Genomic DNA, 22,041 nt, shown 5'->3' with positions numbered 1-22,041 from the left:
TGTTTCTATTCAGCTCTCGTGTGCAATTCTCCCATTTCTGATCATTGTAAAATACATATGTAACCAACTAACCCACTTCAGATAGCTGGATTACAAAACCTGCCTGGCAAGGTTTCAAACTCCCCTGCTGGTTTAAGGATGGTGGAGGCTGGGACTGCCCCTTTTTCAGTAGAAAATTCCATATACCTTCTCTCTTCTCGCTTCATCTCTCTCTTCACTCCTTTCATTCCCTCCTCTCCTTTATCTCTCTCCCACTCTCAACGTCTTTTCTCTTCTTTCTTACTCTTCTCTCACCTATTTACCCCAACGTCTCTCACAGCCCTTCTGTCGCAGCTTCATTTCTCTTTCTGCCCCTGTCTGTCCAAACACACCAAGGGAGGGTTTTTTGGTTTTCTGTTTATTTAAATCTTATGTTTCTGGGAGTAGTGCCACAACACTGGTGATTAGTGGAACTGAGTGCACATTATTAACAACCGCTCTCAAAGCCAATATGCCTTGCGTGTTTTTTCAGTTCCATGCCAGTGTTAAGCCTTAACCAATGCTTGTTTTAAAAAATGAGACCTAGGGTCTTTGTCAGTGCATGTTATTGAGTATTTCTTTGGCGTTGTGCTTTTGGAATAGTCTCTGTTTCTTTTTTGCCTTGGGCCATGGTTCTTTCTGTGCTGCCTTGTTTGAGATTTTGCTTTATTGTTATGCTTTTTGATTATTATTTCTGCTGATGGTATCTGATTGACCTATATTTATTTTATCTCCTTCCTTTTCTTAACTGTTTTTGTGTGTACCACATCTCGTTTGTAACCCTGTCGCTCCTTGTCTGTGTTGTCTCTGGTACGTATTTGCATGACTTCTCCCTGTGTGTTTCTAACTCTCTCGCTCTCTCTCTCTCTCTCTCTCTCTCTCTCTCTCTCTATATATATATATATATATATATTTTTCGCTTACTCGTGATATTGTTATCCGATTATTTGATTGTGTTTGGATTGTCAAATTCATGGTCAATATAGAGACGTTGAATGTCCTTTGACATAAGAATTATGACGATTGTTTAGTGTTCACCTCACTTTTTTACACTATGCTAGAGACATTGCATTATGTCTTATCTCAGTTGAGGTCAGGGTGAAAGATGCATCTTTATCTTTCCACCATTTTTAACATGTTTTGCACGTAACACATCATTTGCACAGGGTACATATATTTTTGTAGGAAAATTTGGAAAGCAGCTTTACCATGCACTTATCTTTTTGTATATCCCCTTTTTTAACTGAAGTCACAAATCAGTTTATAGCTATTTGCATTCATGCAGCTATTATGAATTTTTGCACTTTTCTAAGTGCATGTGGATTTATCCAGGAATGTTTGACAAAATGCCGAAAATGAAATTTGCGCTTTGAAATTAATTAAATTGTAATTTCAGAAAAAGCTTTTATGACGCTATAATACAGTAAGAGAAATTTCCCATGTATATAATGATGTATTTGGAAACAGTGTTAAGGTCATGCAAAAATAATTTATGGCTTGTTGGGACAGCTAAATTACATTGATTGAGCACAAATCATGTAGTCTATTTGCTATGTCCATCGTTTACTTTCCTGAACACGTGACCTTGGTGGGAAGGGCATATTATTTAAAAATGGCTTTAACCTCATACAGCCTTTATGTGATCAAGGGCGCCTGAGCCCGAAACGCGTCATCTGTTGACTGCTGCTAGGTTAAAATAAAACATCTTGCCTGAGAACAGAAGCGGTTCGTGTCTCTTTCTTCGCCGCCGAGGCTTTGGTGGAGGTGGAAGGAGAAACCAGTTTGTGATATATATATATATATATATATATATATATATATATATATATATATATATATATATATATATATATATATATATATATATATATATGTGTGTGTGTGTGTGTGTGTGCCATATATGTTTGTTCTTTGGTGCATTTGCATATTTATCAATGTTCTTATTTGTCAACTAAGTTTAGTTCTCTCATCCCATTGGTTCTTGTTTGCTTCGCTTCAAAAAGCAACAGAGATGATAAATTACTAGACAGGCCTAAGATAAATTCAAGGAAGAGAAAACCAAACAGCCCCATAGTTGCTCACTCTAAAGTTGCTTTTCAATCTCTAACCATTTCCATATTGATGACAGAATAGCCCAAATAAGGGGGCGGGGTGAGGAGGGGGGCTTCCAAAACGTTGTCGAGAACACTTCCAGGCAGTTCTCTACTGAGCAATTCTTTGACTTTTACCACATCACTCCAGTTCTTGCTTCCCTGAAACGGCGCGCTTTGAAATCGTTCACCTTCTCCAAGACAGCAGGTGTACCTATAGAGCACCACACTTATCCACCCAAAAATTTATTAATTTCATGCAAACTCCAAGGGGCCATTTTCTAACCTCATTTAAGAATCTTTTAACCAAACACTTACTTATAAATGCCTTGGGAAATTGGTCTCATAAATTGTAAGCTAACCCTTTATTAATGTTTCGCTTTTTTGTGGCTTCTCTTTTCAATAATTACTCTTTTTCCGCACATGAAAACCTTTCTTTATACAGGTCTATATTCCAAACTATAGGGAAAATAAATAAATGCGTGTGTGACTAAACAAACTAGCACTACAGCAATACTACTTCTTTGTGATTGGTCCAACATTTTCTGGTGGTGTCATACATCATAGAAGCAAAACAATTTCCCTGTCTTGGGAAGTACACCATAAACACATTTAGGTGCAAAAGCACCAAAAAACTAGAATGCAGTACTCACCCAAATCAGACATGTCATCTGCTTTCTCACCCTCCAAAATAACTTATTTGCAGCAAATGATTTAGTATATCATCAATCATTCATTACACTATTACTCATTCATTAGATCATCAATCATTCATTATATCCGTGGTCTTCAAACGTTTTAATGTCACCCCATCCCTTTTCACATGAAATACCTGTAGTGGGGTCCTCAAAATGATAAATAGGCCATTTAAAAAGAATAGCCCAAAAGCAATGTTCCTTATGAACCATACAGTAAATGCCATAGGGGAGAACGACATTCTCAACAAGGATGTTACACCGTGGTATGTTTACATTACTGGCATTACAACGCAAGTCGTTACGACTTGCGCTGGATGGCGCTATAAGCTAAGGAATGGTATGATTTACTATTCCAACACCTTCCCTACTGTAACGTAGGCTGGATTTGGAATAGTAAACCACACTATTCCTAAATCCAGCACCCTCCAGCAAAAGTCATTGTATCGACTTGCGCTGTAACAAACGCAATGTAAAATACATGTATGCGTTGTAACGTCATAAATTCATCATAGGTGAAATAAAAAATGTGTTGTTAAGCAAAGGAGTCAAAATGTGAGAAGGACTTTAGAGAGGGCTGTTTATTGTACACTCATTTTTCACAAGAGGCTGGCCAAAGCTTTCTTACATCATATCACAGCAGTACTTTCAGCTCGTTGGACAGGGTAACAAGTCCTATCAGCCAGAGTCTGGAGCCACCCATGACATAAATTTAAGCTCCCCCAACAGGGCGCCCACTGCAGAGTTTGAAGACCACTGCCTGAAATCATTCCCACTTCACCATAGCTTTCTTTCTTTTGTTGCATTTTTGCACTCTGTTGTACTGTTATGCAATTTCTGCAATAAGTAATCAGTTTCTCTGTCTTCTCTTCTTGAATATAACATAAAATCTTACCAATTTCATCTGAATAAAGCTTGGTCTGACACCACTGTAACTGCCCGGTGCAGTTTCTTATCTCAGTGCATTCTGCAGCTAGCATTTGCATGGGGCAGTAGTAGCAAAGGAGAGCATCAACTGCAAGAGAAAAACATGGAATTTGTCATGGGTTTGCACGTCTATAGGGGAATGTATATCAGTGATTATAATTCAAATGTGAGAGATTGTGTAGCAAACAGGACCTAAATGTGTCCCAGTAAACAATGCAACAATTTGTGCTGTAGCACTTTGGTATCTTTCATGCTGTTCAGGTAATTTTACAGATAGAACCCAATAATCATAAAGGTAACATCCAATTGTACTAGAATATCTATACAACAATACAGGCAAACTCCACCCTATCTTTTCCACAATATCTTAGAATCAAGACTAGAACTATTACCATTTAATATAGCCTTATAGCCCGCTTCCGAGGGCTATACCAGTTCTTAAATGCACTGAACCCGAGTTGTAGGTCTGAGTCACAGGCGAGGAACTATGACAAGAATGAGGGCCTTTAACAATCTGTATAGCCTGAGTCTGAAGGGCTATGAGGCTATTGGAACATTCCACCCAGTAAGGGTAGAATGTTCTAAATTAAAAAGGGAGAAACATGAAGGCAAACATTGAAATGCTGGAGTTCCAGGCCTATGACAGCCATTATAAGCCCAGAGGTACTCCATTGTCTTCAATTGAGTTCTCAACATTCCAATGTTCTAATCTAGCCTTATAACCCGCTGCAGAGGGCTATACCAGTTGTTAAAGGCCATGTACCATAGTTATAGGCCAGAGCTGGAGCTGTAAAGCTATATAAGACTATTAGAACATTCCACCCACTAAGTGTAAAATGTTGTAAACTAAAAAGGGGGAAACATAAAGACAAATATTCATATGTTGGAGCTCTGGGTTTATACCAGCCATTATAACCCTGGTGCCACTCTAAACATTCCACTGTTCCTATATTTGTAAGCGCATACACGCTGAAGCTTCTTGGCACTAAAAAGCAAAATGAAAACAAAAAGAAAAATACAAGATGAGATGTCTAGACCGCGTAGAAAATAAAGGTGTGAGGGTGCTTGGGTGCCAGAGAGTACTACTGCTTAAATAAGTACGTTTTTGAGGGGGGAATAGTTGGAAGATTGTTTGAATTTCATTAGGGAGCGTATACAATTCTCTGGTGGCAATTACTGAGAAGGCTCTGTCCACAGAGGGGTTGGTCTGGGTTCTTGAGATGGCAAGTATCCACTGCCTCTTGATCTCTTGATGCTTGTAGTATTATCATCAGCCGTTCAGTCATTTCAAATATCTGATATTCATTCATATCAGAAAGTGGACAATATTAGGGTGTTCATTATATCACTTTTTTCAGCTGTAGATGTGCGTTTTTGAAGCAATGGCATATTTCTATTTCACGTAAACCATACGGATGTGAAAGCTAAAGGTATAGAACGAATCCATGGTTCATTGTACATTAAGATAGTATTTGGCTCTTTCAGGTATAACTGGCACTCTCTAAGCACACTCAATACCTTTACATTGCATATCATATATACAACATACAAAGGCAAGCATCTTGGGCCACATGTACCTAGGTTTCATTTTGCGATTACCTAATAGTGAACTTTTGTGGTTCGCTATTAGGTAATCGCAAACACCTATGTACTAATGTGTCTTTGAAAAATTTAGCGATTCTTTATAGGAGGCCGCTATTGAGCTACCTCATTCATATTTATGAGGTAGGTCACAATTTGCAACCCATTCAGAATCGCTAAAAACACAGGGATGGTAGCCTGCAGGGGACAGCAGCCCACTATGTCAGTGTTTGCTTTTAAATAAAGCAGGGCTTTTCTTTTAAATGCAGCTAATTTTCTTTAAAGGAAAGTGGGATGAGTTTCAAGAACAAAAACAAAAAGTTTTTGTTCCTATATGCGAATGAGTTACCCCTAACTTAAAATTGGTGATAAAATGCAAATATTTTACATGTCTAACCTACTGTGTATAAATCTCTTGGTCTACCAACTGGCTGTCGTACTCATGCGTCTGGTACATTTGTAACTTATTTGTGTGCTGTTGGTTGCTCCAACTACACATAATTACTGAATTATGCTGCCCTTTCATATAACATATTTTCGTGGCTCCATATTCTATGAAGGCGACAAGAAATTCCCTACTTTCTTACCGGTTATCCATTCTATATTTGTGAAACCCTGCTGCTAAGCTCTATGATTCAGTAACCAAGCCAGATGTAGAACCTGAACTGGAATCTTCCTAATGAGCCCGCAGAAGGTTTTCCCATATAGACTGTGTTGCCTTTCAAATACATGCCCTTGATGTAACACTAGACGCCTGGTATGCTGTAGGGTGCACATAATAAGATCCTGTCTTCTGATTCCATGATCTCTTCATGATGGAGTGAGGCAACATAATGCGGGTATGCCACTATATTAAGTGACAAAATATTGCAGTTAAATACCATTGTACCCATAATATGCTTGAAGATACCTAGATCCCTTCACTCCTTCCCAACTGTTGCTTTACACACTCATTGCACATTCCACATTTCATATCGCCTAACATTAACATTCACCTGTTAAATAATGGCCGGGTCTCATTGAAATGTATCAGGAAAAAGTTCCACATCTGCATAGATCTTCTCCAAGTAAAAGCGATAAGATCTGATACTCTCCTAGCAGTGCTGAGCCTTCTCTTAGAATTGGAGCTTCCCCTAAAAGATCCCTGCATAGACCCCAAGGTCTAGGTCACTTGTAGTGGCCCAGCAAGACCACATTGATACAATTTACACACCCAACACAAGCCTACCAAATCCTGAATCCTGGCAAGACACCAAACAACTGCCAACCAACCACCAAAAATTGTTTCCTGGAACATTGCTTTACTGCATCTGGGGAAATTCTAATTCATGGTGCAGAACTTTGCAAAGAATACCAAGATTCCTTAAAGAGTGTGGCTTTTGTTAATATTCATTGCATTTATGGAAATCTAACAATATGTTGTCTCTCTTCCTCAACTTTCAGTAGGAAAAATGCAGAAGCAACACAAAGGAAGGAGGAATGAGTGAAGCCAAGTAGAGTGTGCTACTGAGGTAGCTATCATCCTAAACTACTAACAGGACAGGCAATATTTGGGGTACAAATTTATTTTAATGCAAGCACAGCCGAGTTGATGTCAAGGCTGATTGTGCGGGGCCTCAAGTGGGTAATCTTTGTAGGAAACCTGCAAAGCTCACATTACTGAGACATGAGTGGGAGGTTCTACTTTATGCCCTGGAGCTGACCGTTTCAGGCGTGTGTACTTTTAGGGATACTGATATACGAAGAGCAGAAAGTGGCTAGGTGCGTGGGGGAGCAATGACCCCACCTAAATGTAAGAGGGGTCTGATAACTCAAGTCACATCATGGGAAAACATAGAAAGAATACTCAAGGCAAACATTACCACAATGGATTTACAAATTACCAATTAACTTGTAAGTTTAATTGGTGAACCCATCTTTAAATTAATTTTTACTAGATGCAGCAGTACCGTACCAGTGAGCACTAGAAATGCAACAATCATAATTCCTCTCTGGGTCTGAGGAAGTCATTCAGATTTAAGTTCCTTATGATCGCCCACCATTGCCCATTCACTGATATTTTTTCTCTGTATTTGTTCAGTATTTGCCTCAACATCATGAGCATCGTAGTGTACTTTAGAATTACTTTTTTCTCCTCTTTGCTGCAGACCTTGTTATAGCTTCTCTATGTGTTGGGTTCTCAAGGTCTACGACCAACATCCTAGACCCTTTGATCCGGGAGTTGGGACCCTTGGTTAGACCCAAACCACTCACTGGAGGTTCTGATCAACATTGCAGTTGCTATCCAACAATTTCACCCGAAGAAAACAGAGCATCTGGGATTTACATCAGCGCCCCTATTCACTTAACGCTATTTGAGTGTTATTGGTCAACTTACCTAAACATTGTTTAAATCTACTGATACTGTCCATTCAACATTTGGAACAATAATAGGGCCAGGGTTTCTTTTTCTTTTTACCATATCTCTTTATTCAGTGTTTATGATAGCACTACATAACATAAACTTACAATGGAATAGCCATCATTTAACATTCCTGACTGGGCTAAACTTTAACAGTTGCATAAACTAATTAACCATTAAAAATAAAATGAGCCGTGGCTCTCGCTTGTGCGGTTGCTAAGCGGAATATAGCACAGCTTTGGGGTGCTTCTCAGAAGAAGTCGGTGTATGTGTCCAGAGGGCGTCCCCGCAAATGGACCAAGATCTGGGGAACCTGGAATGCCTATCGAGGCAATATCTGTGAACCACCGGAATTGGATCCCGCTAGTGAGGATCAGGAGGACGCCTAGGCCCGTTTTCTTCTTTTTAATTGACTGCTTTTTCCTTTGGAAGTCTGTATCTATATATATGTAACAGTAGTCACCCGATGCACTCTGGTCGATGTTTGTATATGTATTGTTTGTTTCTTTTGTTAATAAAAAGAATTTAAAAATAAATAAATAAAATGAGCCTAGGAAAGCAATTCTGTGAGATAGCAACTATAGGTCAGTCTTGGCTTATTGCATGGTTCCTGTATGGAGGCGTTCATTATGTGGACTCAGGGTTATCCAGTCCTGCATGGGGTGGTAATGAGAGGAAGTCAGGTCACAGCACCAGATCGTAAACCTCAAGTTGAATTTAACCATGCTTCATCCCTTTCCATTCCTTACTGTGTTCGTGGCTTGGAACTGCCTGCTGTACATATTGATACAGTGTATGTTTGCTACTTCTATCTTTGTCAGGTCCCACTGTGTGTACCAGCCTCCCAAAACTCCTTCACCTGGAGGGCTGACAGGGTGTTAATTTCGGTGGTAGCCAACTTGCATAGATCTCCGAGGTCCAGGCCACCGTTGCCTTCGAGGACATGAATATGATCTGCTTAACCAGTACCAATGCTAGGTCCACAAATCTTCAAACATGTTTAGTAGCTTTGGTAAGAACTGAGGAACCTAGTAAGCAAGTCTTTATAAACCCGGGAACCAATCCACCTGCCAACTTTGATAAGCATCTCAGCACCCCAAACCCGTGCCCCGTAGTGCTCTATCACTGGGAAGAGCAACACCATGTGAATATAAGTTTGCTTCTGGTGCCTTATACTGGGGGCAGCTTATGAATGCTCCTGGGCACATATGCCCTATCTGTTTGGGGGTCAGGTGTGCTTGTTGAAGGTGGTTAAATTGTGTTCATCTCAGTCTGGAATTTCTGGAGACATTTTTCACACGACCGAGGCACCATTCCCACCCGATAGGAATCAGTTCATGTACTATGTGCCCCTCTCACCATTCCTTTAATCCATCCGGCTGTGTCTCAAAAATCTGTAGCAAAGCAGGATAGAGACATGTAATCACCAACCTTGAGATTCTGTTAGTGAACACAACCTGCAGGAGTGTTGAGGTATCTGGAGTTTCTTGCCCACCAGGCCAGCTGACAGTCTCCTGCTGTATCAGGGTATTGTACAATAAAAATTGACCAGGTTCTTGAAAGAGCTCAATTTCCCCTCAGTGAAAAATCAACCCAGCTGCCTATCCCTGCTTCTCTCCATGTTCACACATCATAGATCTGGACCAGCCTAGCATTCCCCTACAGTGACCACGGTGGAAGATCCGGTGCATACAAACAAGGAGGGGGAAAACTGCTGTCCTCCAGCACCATTTTGCCACTTTTAGTAATGTGTGGTCCCCTGTGCTCCCACTATCTGTGTTTAGTAACCAATCAAGTATGAGAAATCTCCCCAAATATGCCACTATGGCCCCTGCCTCCATGTCTTGCATCACCACCAACCACATCCTAGACCATTGTAGCTGCATGGCCGCATATTATAGCGCATGTGTCGGGGGAAACCACTATCCCACCCTGCCATGAGTTCAGAAGAGTAAAAGGCGGCAATTAGGCAGATACCCTCCACCCCCCAAATCTGCATCCCCAGCAGTCCATTCAGTATTAATAACATATTGGGTAATCCTGGCTCCAGCCCCAAGATTCCCATTCCTGGCAGAGACTGGGAAACTCGCCCCATCCAAACAATATTCATGTCAGAACTGTGCACTAAACGAGTCAATTTTGAGAAGTTAGAGATGACAGCCCTATCGATGGTCACAGGTTGCAGTGCTCCCCCAGTGCCACCCCATCAGCACAACTAACACACCTCCACAATCGAGACACTCAGGCCATACATGCAAGCGCCAGCCTCCGTTGCCCTGGGAAGTCACCTATGGTACGCCCATGGGTGTGAATTCACCAAAATGCCAGGGGTAGGGGAAGTGACATCACACACCATTTGACCTTTACGTTAAGTCACACACATTCTTAAACATTCACACACAATTACACACTCTCAGATAAACACACTCACCCACAAGCATGCATACAATTAAAGGTATTTTTACTTACCTTAACTGTGATATAGGTTAATATTCTAGCCAATTAGACACCCTTTGTTATTCCACTAATAGTAAATAATATTATTCACTATTTGTGTAATATAAACTTTGACAGAAAAATGGAGCTCCAAACAACATCAGGGTGAGCTCCTCCTGTGATCCAGGCACTGATTTTTTTCCACCTCTGTGGCCAGGGGTTGCAAAGGCAGTGAGTTCCAGAGGTAGCTAGAGACAAGCAGGGTTTGCAGCTGCGACCCCTGGCGACCCCTAAATGACATCCATGGGGAAGCCAGGGCAAAGCAAAAACCTATGGGTTGTCATGCTCATATGAACAGATCCTCAGTCACTAGGTCATAAGTGCGGAGATACTCCTTCAGGAGTTTATTCAAGCGCTATACAAACACGCAAATAAATACATAAAATAAGTCACATTAGGACCCATAAGGGGGCCCTAGTTCCTGGTTGGGAGTAGGGAGAGAAATGATGAGGTTATCTAGAAAGGAAGCTGTGAATCCCACTGCGTTGAAGGCCTTGGTCAGACCTTTATCACATACCCTGTAGGGATCTGGCGATGTCCAGACCTGGTTTTAGGATGCATTGGAGGTCAAGGCTGCTGGGACAGAAGCAGTCCACCAACGCCCGATAACCATTTGTTTTTGTGAACGGTATCACTTTTGATTATATTCATGAGTCCTGCAGCAAATATTCATAGTTCAGGAGTTGACCATAAGCACCTCCAGTATAATACTGGTCGCAAGTTGGCAATAAGTTCAATTGGTCTCATTCCTAAATCATAGAAAACAGGATGCATAGGGGTACTCTGGGGTAAATTAATAAGATTGAGTAGGAACCTATTTTCAGATGCAGTCATTTTACCTAGATTCTCAAATCCCCAAATCTCTACCCCGTAGAGGGCTGAGCTAACCACCTTGGCGTCGTAAACACGAAGAGCAGGGGCAATTGGTTTTGTTAATGACTTAGCATGTTCTAAGCTCAATGCTCCAGCCAGTTGGGGATGCTTGAGCGTTGCCTACTCAGCCTGTTGGTTTCATCGCAAATCATGTTGAATACTAACACCCAGGTAGCTAAATGCCTTGACTTGCTCGAGGAGTAATTCATTCATAAATATATTGCCCTCGTATGATTTATGTTGATTAACCCCATGGATGCTCAGCATATTCCCCTCCTGTGCTGAGATTTGTTGATTCCCATGTTTCATGACGAGCTGGGCTCGTCATGAGCGTGCGAGGAGGCTACTTCATGACGAGCCCAGCTCGTCATGAGCGTGGAAGGGGTTAAAAGACATGAATTTAGACTTTAAAACATTTACTTCCAGACCTCGGTTGGTGCAAAAATTTTCAAAAATACCTAGCGCTTTTTGCAAGCCAATCGGGGTCTTAGCAATAATTAGACAATCGTCAGCAAACATTAGAATGGGTACTTTCGCACCTGCTAGAGTTGGGGCATCAACATTAGCTTCAATCAGTAGTTTGGCCACATCATTAATGTATAGAGAAAACAGAGATGGCGCTAGCACACAGACTTGTCGTACCCCTCTTTCTACTGGAAACTGGCTGGTAAAGCTTCCAGGAGAACCCCGTCTAATCTGCGCATAGTTATGCTCATAGAGTCTCATAATTAGTGAAAGAAGGGCACGAGGCATACCCATGTCATGTAAAACAGCCCACAGGATCGAGCGTGGAACAAGATCAAAGGCTGCCCTTAAATCAATAAAGACAGCATATAAACTACCCCCACCGAATTGAACAGTCTTCCAATAGAGCATTGCAAAATGCAATACTTGGACAACTGTACAAATACAGGCTCTAAATCCTACTTGTAGGTGGGATAAGATGTTCTGCTCGCGCTCTTATTCCTGCACTTTCTTTAAAATCAGTCTACCAAAGATCTTTTACATGGTATCAATCAGACTGATTGGGCGGTAGTTACCGGGGAGTGACTTATCCCCCTTCTGAAAAACTGGTATAATTTCGTCGCCATTCCACGATTCGGGTATATGTGCTCCCTTTGCTATTAGATCTGCCAACAATAATATGTACCTTCCCCAAGATTCTCTATCATGCAAGAAGATATCTGCTGGGACGCCATCTATACCTGGCGCCCTACCTGGTACCACAGAATCTATGGCACAATTTATATCCCCAATATTAAATGTATCTTCCAAAAAGGGTGTGTGTATAACATCTGGACTTGTATTTGGTTCCACACTTTTAGCATATTGCGGCTTAAAATAAGCCACCCACTATTCTTGTCCTACCAAGTTTTGCGTATTTTCAGGCTGGCCCTCACAGCCCCACTTAAGTATATTCCAAAAACATTTAGAATTATTTGGGGCACTAGCTTCCTTGAGCTCTTGCCACCTCTTCTCTTCCCAAGCTCGCTTTGATTTGGATATTACATTTTTGTAGGCTGCTCTTCCAAGGCGTACAGCGATGCTAGATCCAAACTTAATAGCCTGACCCAAATCATAGCGTGCTTGTCTACATTCTTTGGAATACCAGCGTGGAAAGTGGTGAATTTGTGCCTTATTCTCCTTGCATGGTCTGACAAACAGACCTTTTAATTGGTTAAACAATGTTTCATGTATTCTAGTACCAGATTCTAAGTCTAGGTGCGTACCACCACTACTGGCATGTGCCCCCAACTCCCTTGTTGCTTGCTCTAGCTTGCTTGAAATAAAATCTATATGCTCCTGGCATTCTAAAAATTTAGCCCATTTTATGTGGTGCATGTCATTTGCAAGAACTATATTTGGGGAGAACACTTCAATCGATCCCCTGGCAGCCGTAGGCGACTTCCAGTATGACAAGTACATACATAGAGGGTTGTGATCGCTCTCCAACCGATCGACAACCATCATGTCCTCTAGGTGATTCCACATTCCAAGACTCACTAAGATGTAATCAATTCTACTTTCCTGTAGACCACTCTTGAAAGTAGTAGCACCCAACTTGTCCTGCGATGTCCTGCCATTGGTTGCCCTCAACCCCTTTTTCAAGCAAATTGAATTAATCTGGATTGCCAGCTCGGTCCACCTCTTTACTGGCTCCAATTCTAATTTAGGAACTTCCCACTGCTTATCTTTTTCATCTGTGAGGTGCCAATCGCCACTAAACAACGGCTTAAAAGTCGTATTAAAATTGCCTGCTACAATTATATGTGATTGCGTGGAGAATCTTTCTATAAGTTCTTCTAGGGCGGCAATAGTCTCTGATTTCTTGCCCCCTGTACTCCTCGCATATACATTGTAGATATCTACAGGTTTGGCGTGTCTTTACTTAACGGTGACGATCTGTATAACCCTATGGTTTGAAGGGAGCGCCTTTACACTAACATCTAGGTCTTGCCTGATCCAGATAGCTAAACCCCCTGAAGGTCGCCCTCTTTTATCCTTTTCCGCGGGTACGCTGAAATTAAAAAACCCCGGGAAATGCTGTGCTTCAAGTAGCCAGGTTTCTTGGAATAAACAGATATTATACAAATTGATAAACAAGGCCCATTCCGAGATAAGATTGAAACAAATTTATCAAGGCCATCAAGAAGGTTAGGATTCATATTTAAATTTGGTCCTTCTGGAACACAACCTGACATGGGGTTATCGTGATCTTCCAATAACCACCGGATTACTGGTGTGGAAAGAATGCCTGGGTTAGGGTCTACATGCAGACTTTCTGCTACAATGCAGACTGAGAGGCCTATTTGGTCACCTTTATCTAGTAGTCAATCATTAGACTCTAAGCCCGAACAGCCTTGTTCACTTTCGAGTACTCGCTTTTCAGTTTTAGCCAGCCAATGTTAGGGGGGAGAAGATCTCATTTGTATGGCAGAATGATCTGGGGAGCAACTTCTAAACTCCAACAGTATTACATTTTCTGCCATGTTTGCCTTTTTAAAGACCAATTCAATACAGTCGGTTTTGTCCCCTGGGTGGATAAGCCTTTGTGCCCTGACATTATCATCTCTTATCACGATTGACAACCCCTGGTATGCCTAATCCAGTGAATTGCCTTATTAGTTAGAGATTCACTTGATTCTCGGTCCCTACCAGGGTCCAATTTTGGAACATTCACCACATAAACTTTCAGTGTTTCATTCAGATAAGTATGGTGCTGTTGATCACCTCTGTCCATTGCAGCAATTTTATTATTAGCTTGTTTGGACATGCTCGGTTGGTTACAATGTCTACCGCTCAGTTTGGAATCACCACTTCTTTCCCTTAGCTTTGTTTCCCCTGGCATTGCATTTGATTGTTGACAACATTAGTGTAAGGGATTTGGGACAACCCCTTCCTTGCCCTAGCCGCTTCACTATACAAAACACCAGCCTGACTCAAAACACTGTCTCTGCTTGTGTGAGACACAATGCGTTGGGCTGCCACATTTCCCTGATCTATAGGTATACCACTTGTTTTCTTATTTACTAAGCAAGTAGGACAGGGACTACAACCCAACATGGTGTTATTTACTGTGGCGGTAAGGCTTTCGATCTTAACCTGCATGCCCTCAACCAGTTTATATAATTGTTTGACCACAATGGTCAGGGCAGTGCTGTCTTCCTCTGCAGGAACAAAAGGATCAAGAAGACCCCCCAGTGATAGTTTACTAGCTCCTTGGGGAACATCAATCTCACGTGTGCTGGATTGGGCTATTTCACCATCAATCGTAGAACTACAGCTATCAGTATTTGCTAGGGCTGAAAACCTATTTTTACAAACAATAATTGGATAAACCATGGGGGGGCAAATAGCTCTATGTTCTATACCAGTGTAAGTGATCTCATTTTCCCCCTCAGCATTCCCTTGTTCTTCAGCTCTATCACCTTGTTTTTTCCCTAGGAACATGTCAGGGACCACTATTGGGCCTTGTTTAATCCCCCCCTCAGTACTTCCACGGGGCTCCTAGGACCCTTTTCTGGCTTCCAATTTGGGAGGTGGTTAGTTGTAAGTAGTGCTCCACATTCCTCAATTAGTTTGTCAATGCAGTCCATAACACAGTTCCCCCCTGCATGCGTTACTACTTTCTTAGACTTTCTTGGCTTCTTCCCCTTTGTCAACACACTTGAGCCCTCACTCCCTCCCTCCATACATTTTCTTTTCCCCATTACTTGGGTCCTTGTGCTATTAAAGCACTCGTGCAGTGTCAACAGTACCTTCTAGAGGCGATAAAAATGGGGGTGGCCCAGCCCAGCCTCCTCCGGCCCCCGACGGCCAAGACGGCCCGCCCTTTGCCCGGGCTTAGCCCCGCGCCCACCCGCGTGCGTCCCGCGACGCGGGAATCTGCAGGCGATTAAATCCAGATAATAAGGGGGAGGGGCTCCTGATGCGCTCGCGGCCCCACTGGTTCCTGGGGCTATGAGTCCGGACAAGTTGACTGCCTCCACCGCTGCTTCTCACTCCACACAAACGAAGCGTCTCCCGCGAAGCGGGAGGCGCGAGAAGTAATTAAGCCCCTGGCGCTTAGGGGGAGGGGCTGCTGGTGCGCTCGCAGCCCCGCTGGTTCCTGGGGCTATGAGTCCGGACAAGTTGCCTGCCCCCACCGCTGCTTCTCACTCCACACAAACGAGTCATATTTAATCAGCTCGAGCTATTTTTATGGCCTACTGGCCACTTCTTGCAATAGAGCCTGAACTAACAGAAAACAGGTGTTCTGTTAATTCAAAAAGTGAATGAGCAACAAAGACACATTTAAATCTTGTTTTTATCTTGCCACATTTGCTGTAAATTCAAGACAGAGGTCAAATGTAAGCTTATGCCGTCTTACAAATTGCTGCCTATTTTATACTTGAGATTGGTGTCTACTTTTCTTTCTCTGATGGCACAGGTAAAGGATTTTGTAAATTGAACTGTCTGGCAATCTTTGTGAAATGAAACGCTGTAGGATGTCAATCTTTTTCTGGCATACAACATTTACATAGCTTGTAAATGAACAGCACAATTATTTCAAAATATATATCAGCAATTAGGAGAGCACTTTTTTGCAAAGAAGTGTGATGGAAGCAAAGATTTAGTAGGATCAAAACAAACCAGCATATTTTACTTGGTGATGTCACGTGAAAATGATAAATATTTGCAGAAACCTGATTTTCAAACATTATCATTTATAAGATATATAGTTTTATCAGTAAAACTGCATGTCAGTGGGAATTTTGAGGTCACTTCAATGGAAAATGTGCTAACTGTAAATGATAGTACACTACAACACCATGTTTTAGTAACATATTTATTAAAAGTGAGAGTTCTTAAACATGAACTGAGAAACGTTCCTGCCCCCGCCCTGATGACATTGCTGTTACCAAACTAAGAGGCAAGTCAATGGTCATGTATACCCTATATGCGACTAGATTTGTATTATTCATTTTGTTTTTTGTGCAGCAGACATGCTGAAAGCACATATTTGAAGGTGTTTTTGTGATAATGAAGAAAAAGGCGGCTTTGTGAAATAAGATTTATGTGTCACGCGCATTCCAGTTAGGTTGCGAAGATTATTTAAGTCACTAGACCTACATGCCAGATAACATTTGCATGACTTTTCAAACCCTGCCAGTTCTAACACAAAATAACTCAGTATTTGTAAAGCGAACTAATCCCCCCTAAGGTCTCAAGGCACTGGGGTCTGTGGGGGAGATTAATTGAACTATTGGCCAGAGTCACATGATGCTGAGCTGAGCTGAGCTGAGCTGAGCTGAGCTGCTGCCGGCAACTGAACCGTGAGCCTGGAGCTCCAGTGTCAGCCGCCCTGGCGCTGTCCCACACCTCTCCCTGATGATAAGTCTTTCACATGGAAGGTGGACAGGTTGCTAAAGCTCCTTGAACTTATATAGCTAAAGAAAGTTTCTTTGTCTTGGTTTTGAATTACTGAACATAATCATTATGCATTTGTGTTATGTTCATTTCAGAGTAATAGTAATTCTTTGTCCCTTATACCCTTTCAATATACCTTATTTTTCATTGTGATATAAAATTGGTAAAATATTGTTGTTTTTAAGAATAATCCTTGTGGCTATAATAATACATTATGGGCCATATGTATCATCATACCGTTTAGCGATTCCTAAATAGCGATTTTTAAGGAATCGCTATTTAGAAATCGCAAAACGGTATGTATGTAGGAAATCGCTTATATTTAGCGATTCCTACACATTCCTAAATTGCGATTAGCAAATTGCTACTCGCAATTTTCCCATTCATTTCTAAGGGCCAGGAGGCCCATAGGAATGAAGGGGATATTTGCGATTAGCAATTTGCTAATCGCAAATTGCGATTATTTTCAAGGGTGCAGGGGTGTCACAAGAACACCCTGCTGCACCCCTGAAATTGACATGTGTGGGCATATGGCGCACATACATGCCCTAAGGGCATGTTTGAGCGTCATATGGCACATTTGGAATTTAAATAAATTTCTTATTTAAAAGAATTCGCAATTTACCACCAACTTCAAGTTGGTGGTAATCTGCGAATCCTTATGGGCATTTTTGCATGAATATTTCCTTGATACATTGCATTTAAGGAATCGCAGATTTTGCGATTCCTTAAGTGCAATCGCCTTTGCGAATGCTAATTAGCTTGATACATATGGCCCCTAGTCACTAATATAATCTTTTTTCATTTATATATTAGCCGTATTATTCGGAAAATAAGTACAAAATATTTATCTCTTATGCAGGAGATGTTTTTTGTACAATTTTTGTATTCGATAAGGCTATTTACACAGAAAAAAGCTTAGGTCTCTCACAGCAATGCATCACTAAACGCAAAGAGCTTTTTGTCACATTACCACAACACACGATGAATATCCAAGTCATTGAGAGTGAAATTTCATTTAAGATGTTCAATGTTGTTCCTTGAAATATTTAGGCATGAGACACCAATACGTACATGAATTTCACACATTGAAACAGTCCACTGCAAATACTGCAATCTGGCTTGGTAAATCAAACTACATTTATGGAAAATATTAGGTGAATGCCATGTGTCAATCATTGTTTCATTCTATTTAGATGTTTACTCATTCGCCCAAAGCTTATGGCTTCAGCCTTAATATGTCAAAACGGTGTTTTGTAAAGTTATTTAGAACTAGCAAAAATGCTCTCATGTGACTGTAATAGCCAATTTTGGATGAATTACAAATAAATATTTTAAAACAATTATACCTTATCAATGACTTTGTAATCTACGAATGTCACAATAACATGCATCTGGTGATGCGTGGCTGACCCTGTTATGGATTACTTTGGCAAGGATGGAATTTCAGATGGGCATTTTAGCCACATTGGTAAGAGAACTTTGAAATCTCTTTCAATTTCTGATGGAAATCATTTGTTATATAAATTTGGACAGAAGATATGACCAATAAATTCAGTGTGAAATCCACATGCATTTCTGAAAATGTAGTTGAGCACAGCTCTTAAGAGGAACCTACTGGAGAAGATTTTTGTTATTTTGATGTCAGGTACTGCATCAACATGCCAATGTCCAACCACTTGGAAAGGCCATGTGATAGAGTTGGTAAAAAGTGGTAGCTAACATATGGTAGAACTGTGCTCTGCAACTGATGGTTAGTGCGGACATGTTAGGTTCCTGGGTAGCTTCAAACATATCATGCACGTAAAAAAGTTATGTAATTACCTGGGGTGGATTTGTGTCCACCACAACTAATGAAGAATGGAGTGTGGTCCAGATACACTATGTAGATAGGCCCCACTAGGAACATTTGTCAGTCCCTATCTAGAACAAGACTTTTTCATATTTCTGAGGAAAAACTCTCCTCTGCGTGGAACAAACTTGAAATTCAATGAAACTCTGGACCAAAAGTTGTTTTACAGTTCCCCAACTTCTTTTGGTGCACAAATGACAAAAGAAGTACACTTCCGAGGCCCCCAGGAACTCCTGGAGGAAACTCAGGGTTTCAGAAAAAGGGCAACAGCAAAGTCCAGATTAGGTTCAGTTGTCTCTGGTCAGCTGGGATACTTCACAGGATTCTCCTCTTCGGCTTTTCTGTGTTCCTGGCCCAAGGGAGCAGTCTTTTAATCCTTAGAAATCTTTCTGATTCGGGTTTTCAAGTGTAGGGGGTCCAACCTCCTAAGATCATAATCACAGGTCACAGATGTAAAGTGCATCAGTCTCAGTCCACCTGCTATACTTTCACAAATCTAGCAGTTTTAAGGAAGGCTGGGTGAGGGTCCAGCTCATCAACATGTGGGAGGGTAATTTCATAAGACACTAGTTCTTCTCTGACTAATGGAGTAAATGTTTCCAGCCCCTGACCTACCTACGTTTACATTTGTTACTGTTTGCTTTACTGCAAACAGGCCCAAAATGCAATGTTGCAGGGCAAACCAAAGATGGAAAAGTTCTTCTGCCACACTAAACTTGGGCTCTGTGTCTGGGGGTATGAGCCAGTTGTGTATCAGTGTAATCCTTTCACCCTCTTGCATTAACACTAAAATCCAGTTGGAGGCAGGCAGTCAGGCACTGTACCCACAAGGAAAGAAGTCTGGTTGGACAAAATGCCCCTTCAGCAACAAGACTGATACACAAGAGTTGTCCTAACATCCTATTTACTCGCCTTTGCCATAATATTAATTACAACTGTAACTTCACCATTGCATTGGATTTTTATGACAAACATAATAGTGGTTTAGTTATTTGTTTAGCTGGTTCCATTCACATTATACAGTATTAGTATTTTAATCCAGACGCAGTGTCACTGTCGAGACATGGTTACATTTATTTTCCACATGTCAAACTTTTAAATGCCACTACTCTATTTTGTGAACTACAAAGCCTTAATGGTGTCACTTACTAATACCTAAAAAGTAGGTTTTCACCTGTCAAAAATCCATTTTTTTAACAGGGTACACTTCAGATTTAGGATGCAGATGACAAGCTACAATGTTTGTCAGAAAAAGGACTGCAGTGGAAGGCACAATAAGGGCAGCAGTCCACATGAGACAATTAACTTTTCATACCCTGGGTACAGTTTCGACACAATATACTATCACCTTTTAAGAGCGGTAAAAACACCCATCAGTGATTAGCCAATTTCTAAATGTTTTAGGGGTCAAAGCATGTCCTTTGGCACTGGACAGCAGTGCCCCAGTGTGCAAAGTATGAACACCAGCAATAAAACTCTGCAAAAAAAAGGGGGTAAACCACATGAAACGGCACACTTCTCACATCCTGTAACAGTATACAGCAGGTGGCTGTTTCCACAACTTGGTGAAATCACTTTTGTAGGCTATTCAGTTCATGGGGAAGAGATGTGGCTAGATCTTCTAAGTTTGGAATCTGGGGACCCCAGTTCCAATCATGGCTTTACCACTTTGTTTCAAATTTATAGGCTCACAGATATTAAGGGGGCTGATTTGCAGAACTAATCTGAGACAAAATCCCAAACCTATTGCTTTTGCTATTCAAAGAAAGCATTTAGTAGTAGTAAAGTTAGAATTTTGTCTTAAGCTAGGATTTTGTCTTAAGTTATAGGATTTTGTCTTAAGTTAAACTTAAGTTTGTCTTAAGTTTTGGTTTTAAGACAAAATCCTAACTTAAGACAAAATCCTAACTTTACTACTACTAAATGCCTTCTGTTTTGCATTTAATGCACAAAGATAAGATACTGACAATGCTATGGTGCCCAGTGGACCGTGCGGGTGCCAGCAGTGACAATGTTCTGCCAGTATAACTGCACTGAAATAACTATCACCTCTTCCCCAGAAACTGTTGCAAATAGCATGCACAAACCTTCACAGACACACCATATTTAGAAAGCCAGTTAACCTAATTCCTTGGAGCAAACATTGACACTCCTTTAAAAGAACTCAAATGCAGGCATTAGTCAGTAATTAATGCTATAAAAAAAGAAATAATCACTGCTGCTTCCTTTATTGATACTACTCAACTGTTATTACCACTTCTAATAATGTTATTCAACTTTGTTTACTTGTGCTTTTCTAGTACTTCTAGACTACTGCTATCACTAACACAACTTCTGCTATTAGTACACCTACGACTGCATACCTTCATGACTATGAGTCCTACCTCTCCTGCTAAAAAGTATACTAGTACCATTACTACCACTATAACCATAGCTAAGTTTTACTAATAATGTACAACGTCTACTGCTACTATATAATATCACTACTTCTATTATCACATGACTTCTATTAATACTACCATCACTACTACTCATAGAAATGTTATGCCTAAATAAAAATGCGTTTTATATCTTCAATGTTATTTATTGCGCCTGCTTCTCTGATTTCATACCAGCATAAAAAGCCTGTAAGTCTTACCTAGCTGGGCATGCAGGGCTGCTGCCAGCAGCACAATCAGGCTTGGCTTCATCTTCGGAGTCAGGTTGTGGACTGATGTCTCAGAACTGTGAGCTCCAGGGAGTTTATAGGTCATGCCTAATAAACACTTACTAGGACATGTAGCCATAAACAAATATCATGATGAAATATGACATTAATCAGGCCGAGCTAAACACCCTGTGGTTTCTTAAATTGCAAGCTACACCCTAAGCCTGCAATATGTATTTTTTCCATTACCAAGCCAAACTCTCATATTTGAGGGCCTAAGGTGGATGTGGAAGAACAGGTTTGTGTTCCATGCCTCTCCACCTCTGTCCCCTTTCCACCACTCTTGTTTAATGGTATATGTGGCAATCCATAAAAATAAGGCCATGTACTCTCATAACCAGTGGTTCCTAATTAATCACCCAATTCCCTTCTGTACAAACGCAAACAATATCTAGTTCATAAATTACATTTTCTTTCAATGTATTGAGTGCTACTCTCTTCTATAGGTGCTCCACTGCAGGCATCTACACTTCTGTATAAGCACTAGGGTG

The 22,041-nt window shown here is 41.0% G+C and overlaps 1 protein-coding gene across 1 annotated transcript in view; it reads right to left on the bottom strand.

The window, feature by feature from the left end:
• LOC144827091 (ly6/PLAUR domain-containing protein 2-like) overlaps positions 1–21,542 on the bottom strand; it is a 28,175-nt gene extending 6,633 nt beyond the window's left edge. The window contains exons 1-2 of the mRNA XM_078685534.1: positions 21,482–21,542; positions 3,699–3,818 (exon numbers count right to left, since the gene is read on the bottom strand). Coding sequence (XP_078541660.1) covers positions 3,699–3,818; positions 21,482–21,533 — 172 coding nt within the window. The 5' untranslated portion in view covers positions 21,534–21,542. The remainder of the gene's footprint in view (positions 1–3,698; positions 3,819–21,481) is intronic.
• Positions 21,543–22,041: the final 499 nt, after the last annotated feature.

Source organism: Lissotriton helveticus, chromosome 4_1 (assembly GCF_964261635.1).
Source record: "Lissotriton helveticus chromosome 4_1, aLisHel1.1, whole genome shotgun sequence".
NCBI lineage: Eukaryota > Metazoa > Chordata > Amphibia > Caudata > Salamandridae > Lissotriton > Lissotriton helveticus.
The sequence above is the reverse complement of the archived record's forward strand: the minus strand, read 5'-3'. Positions and strand labels throughout refer to the sequence as shown.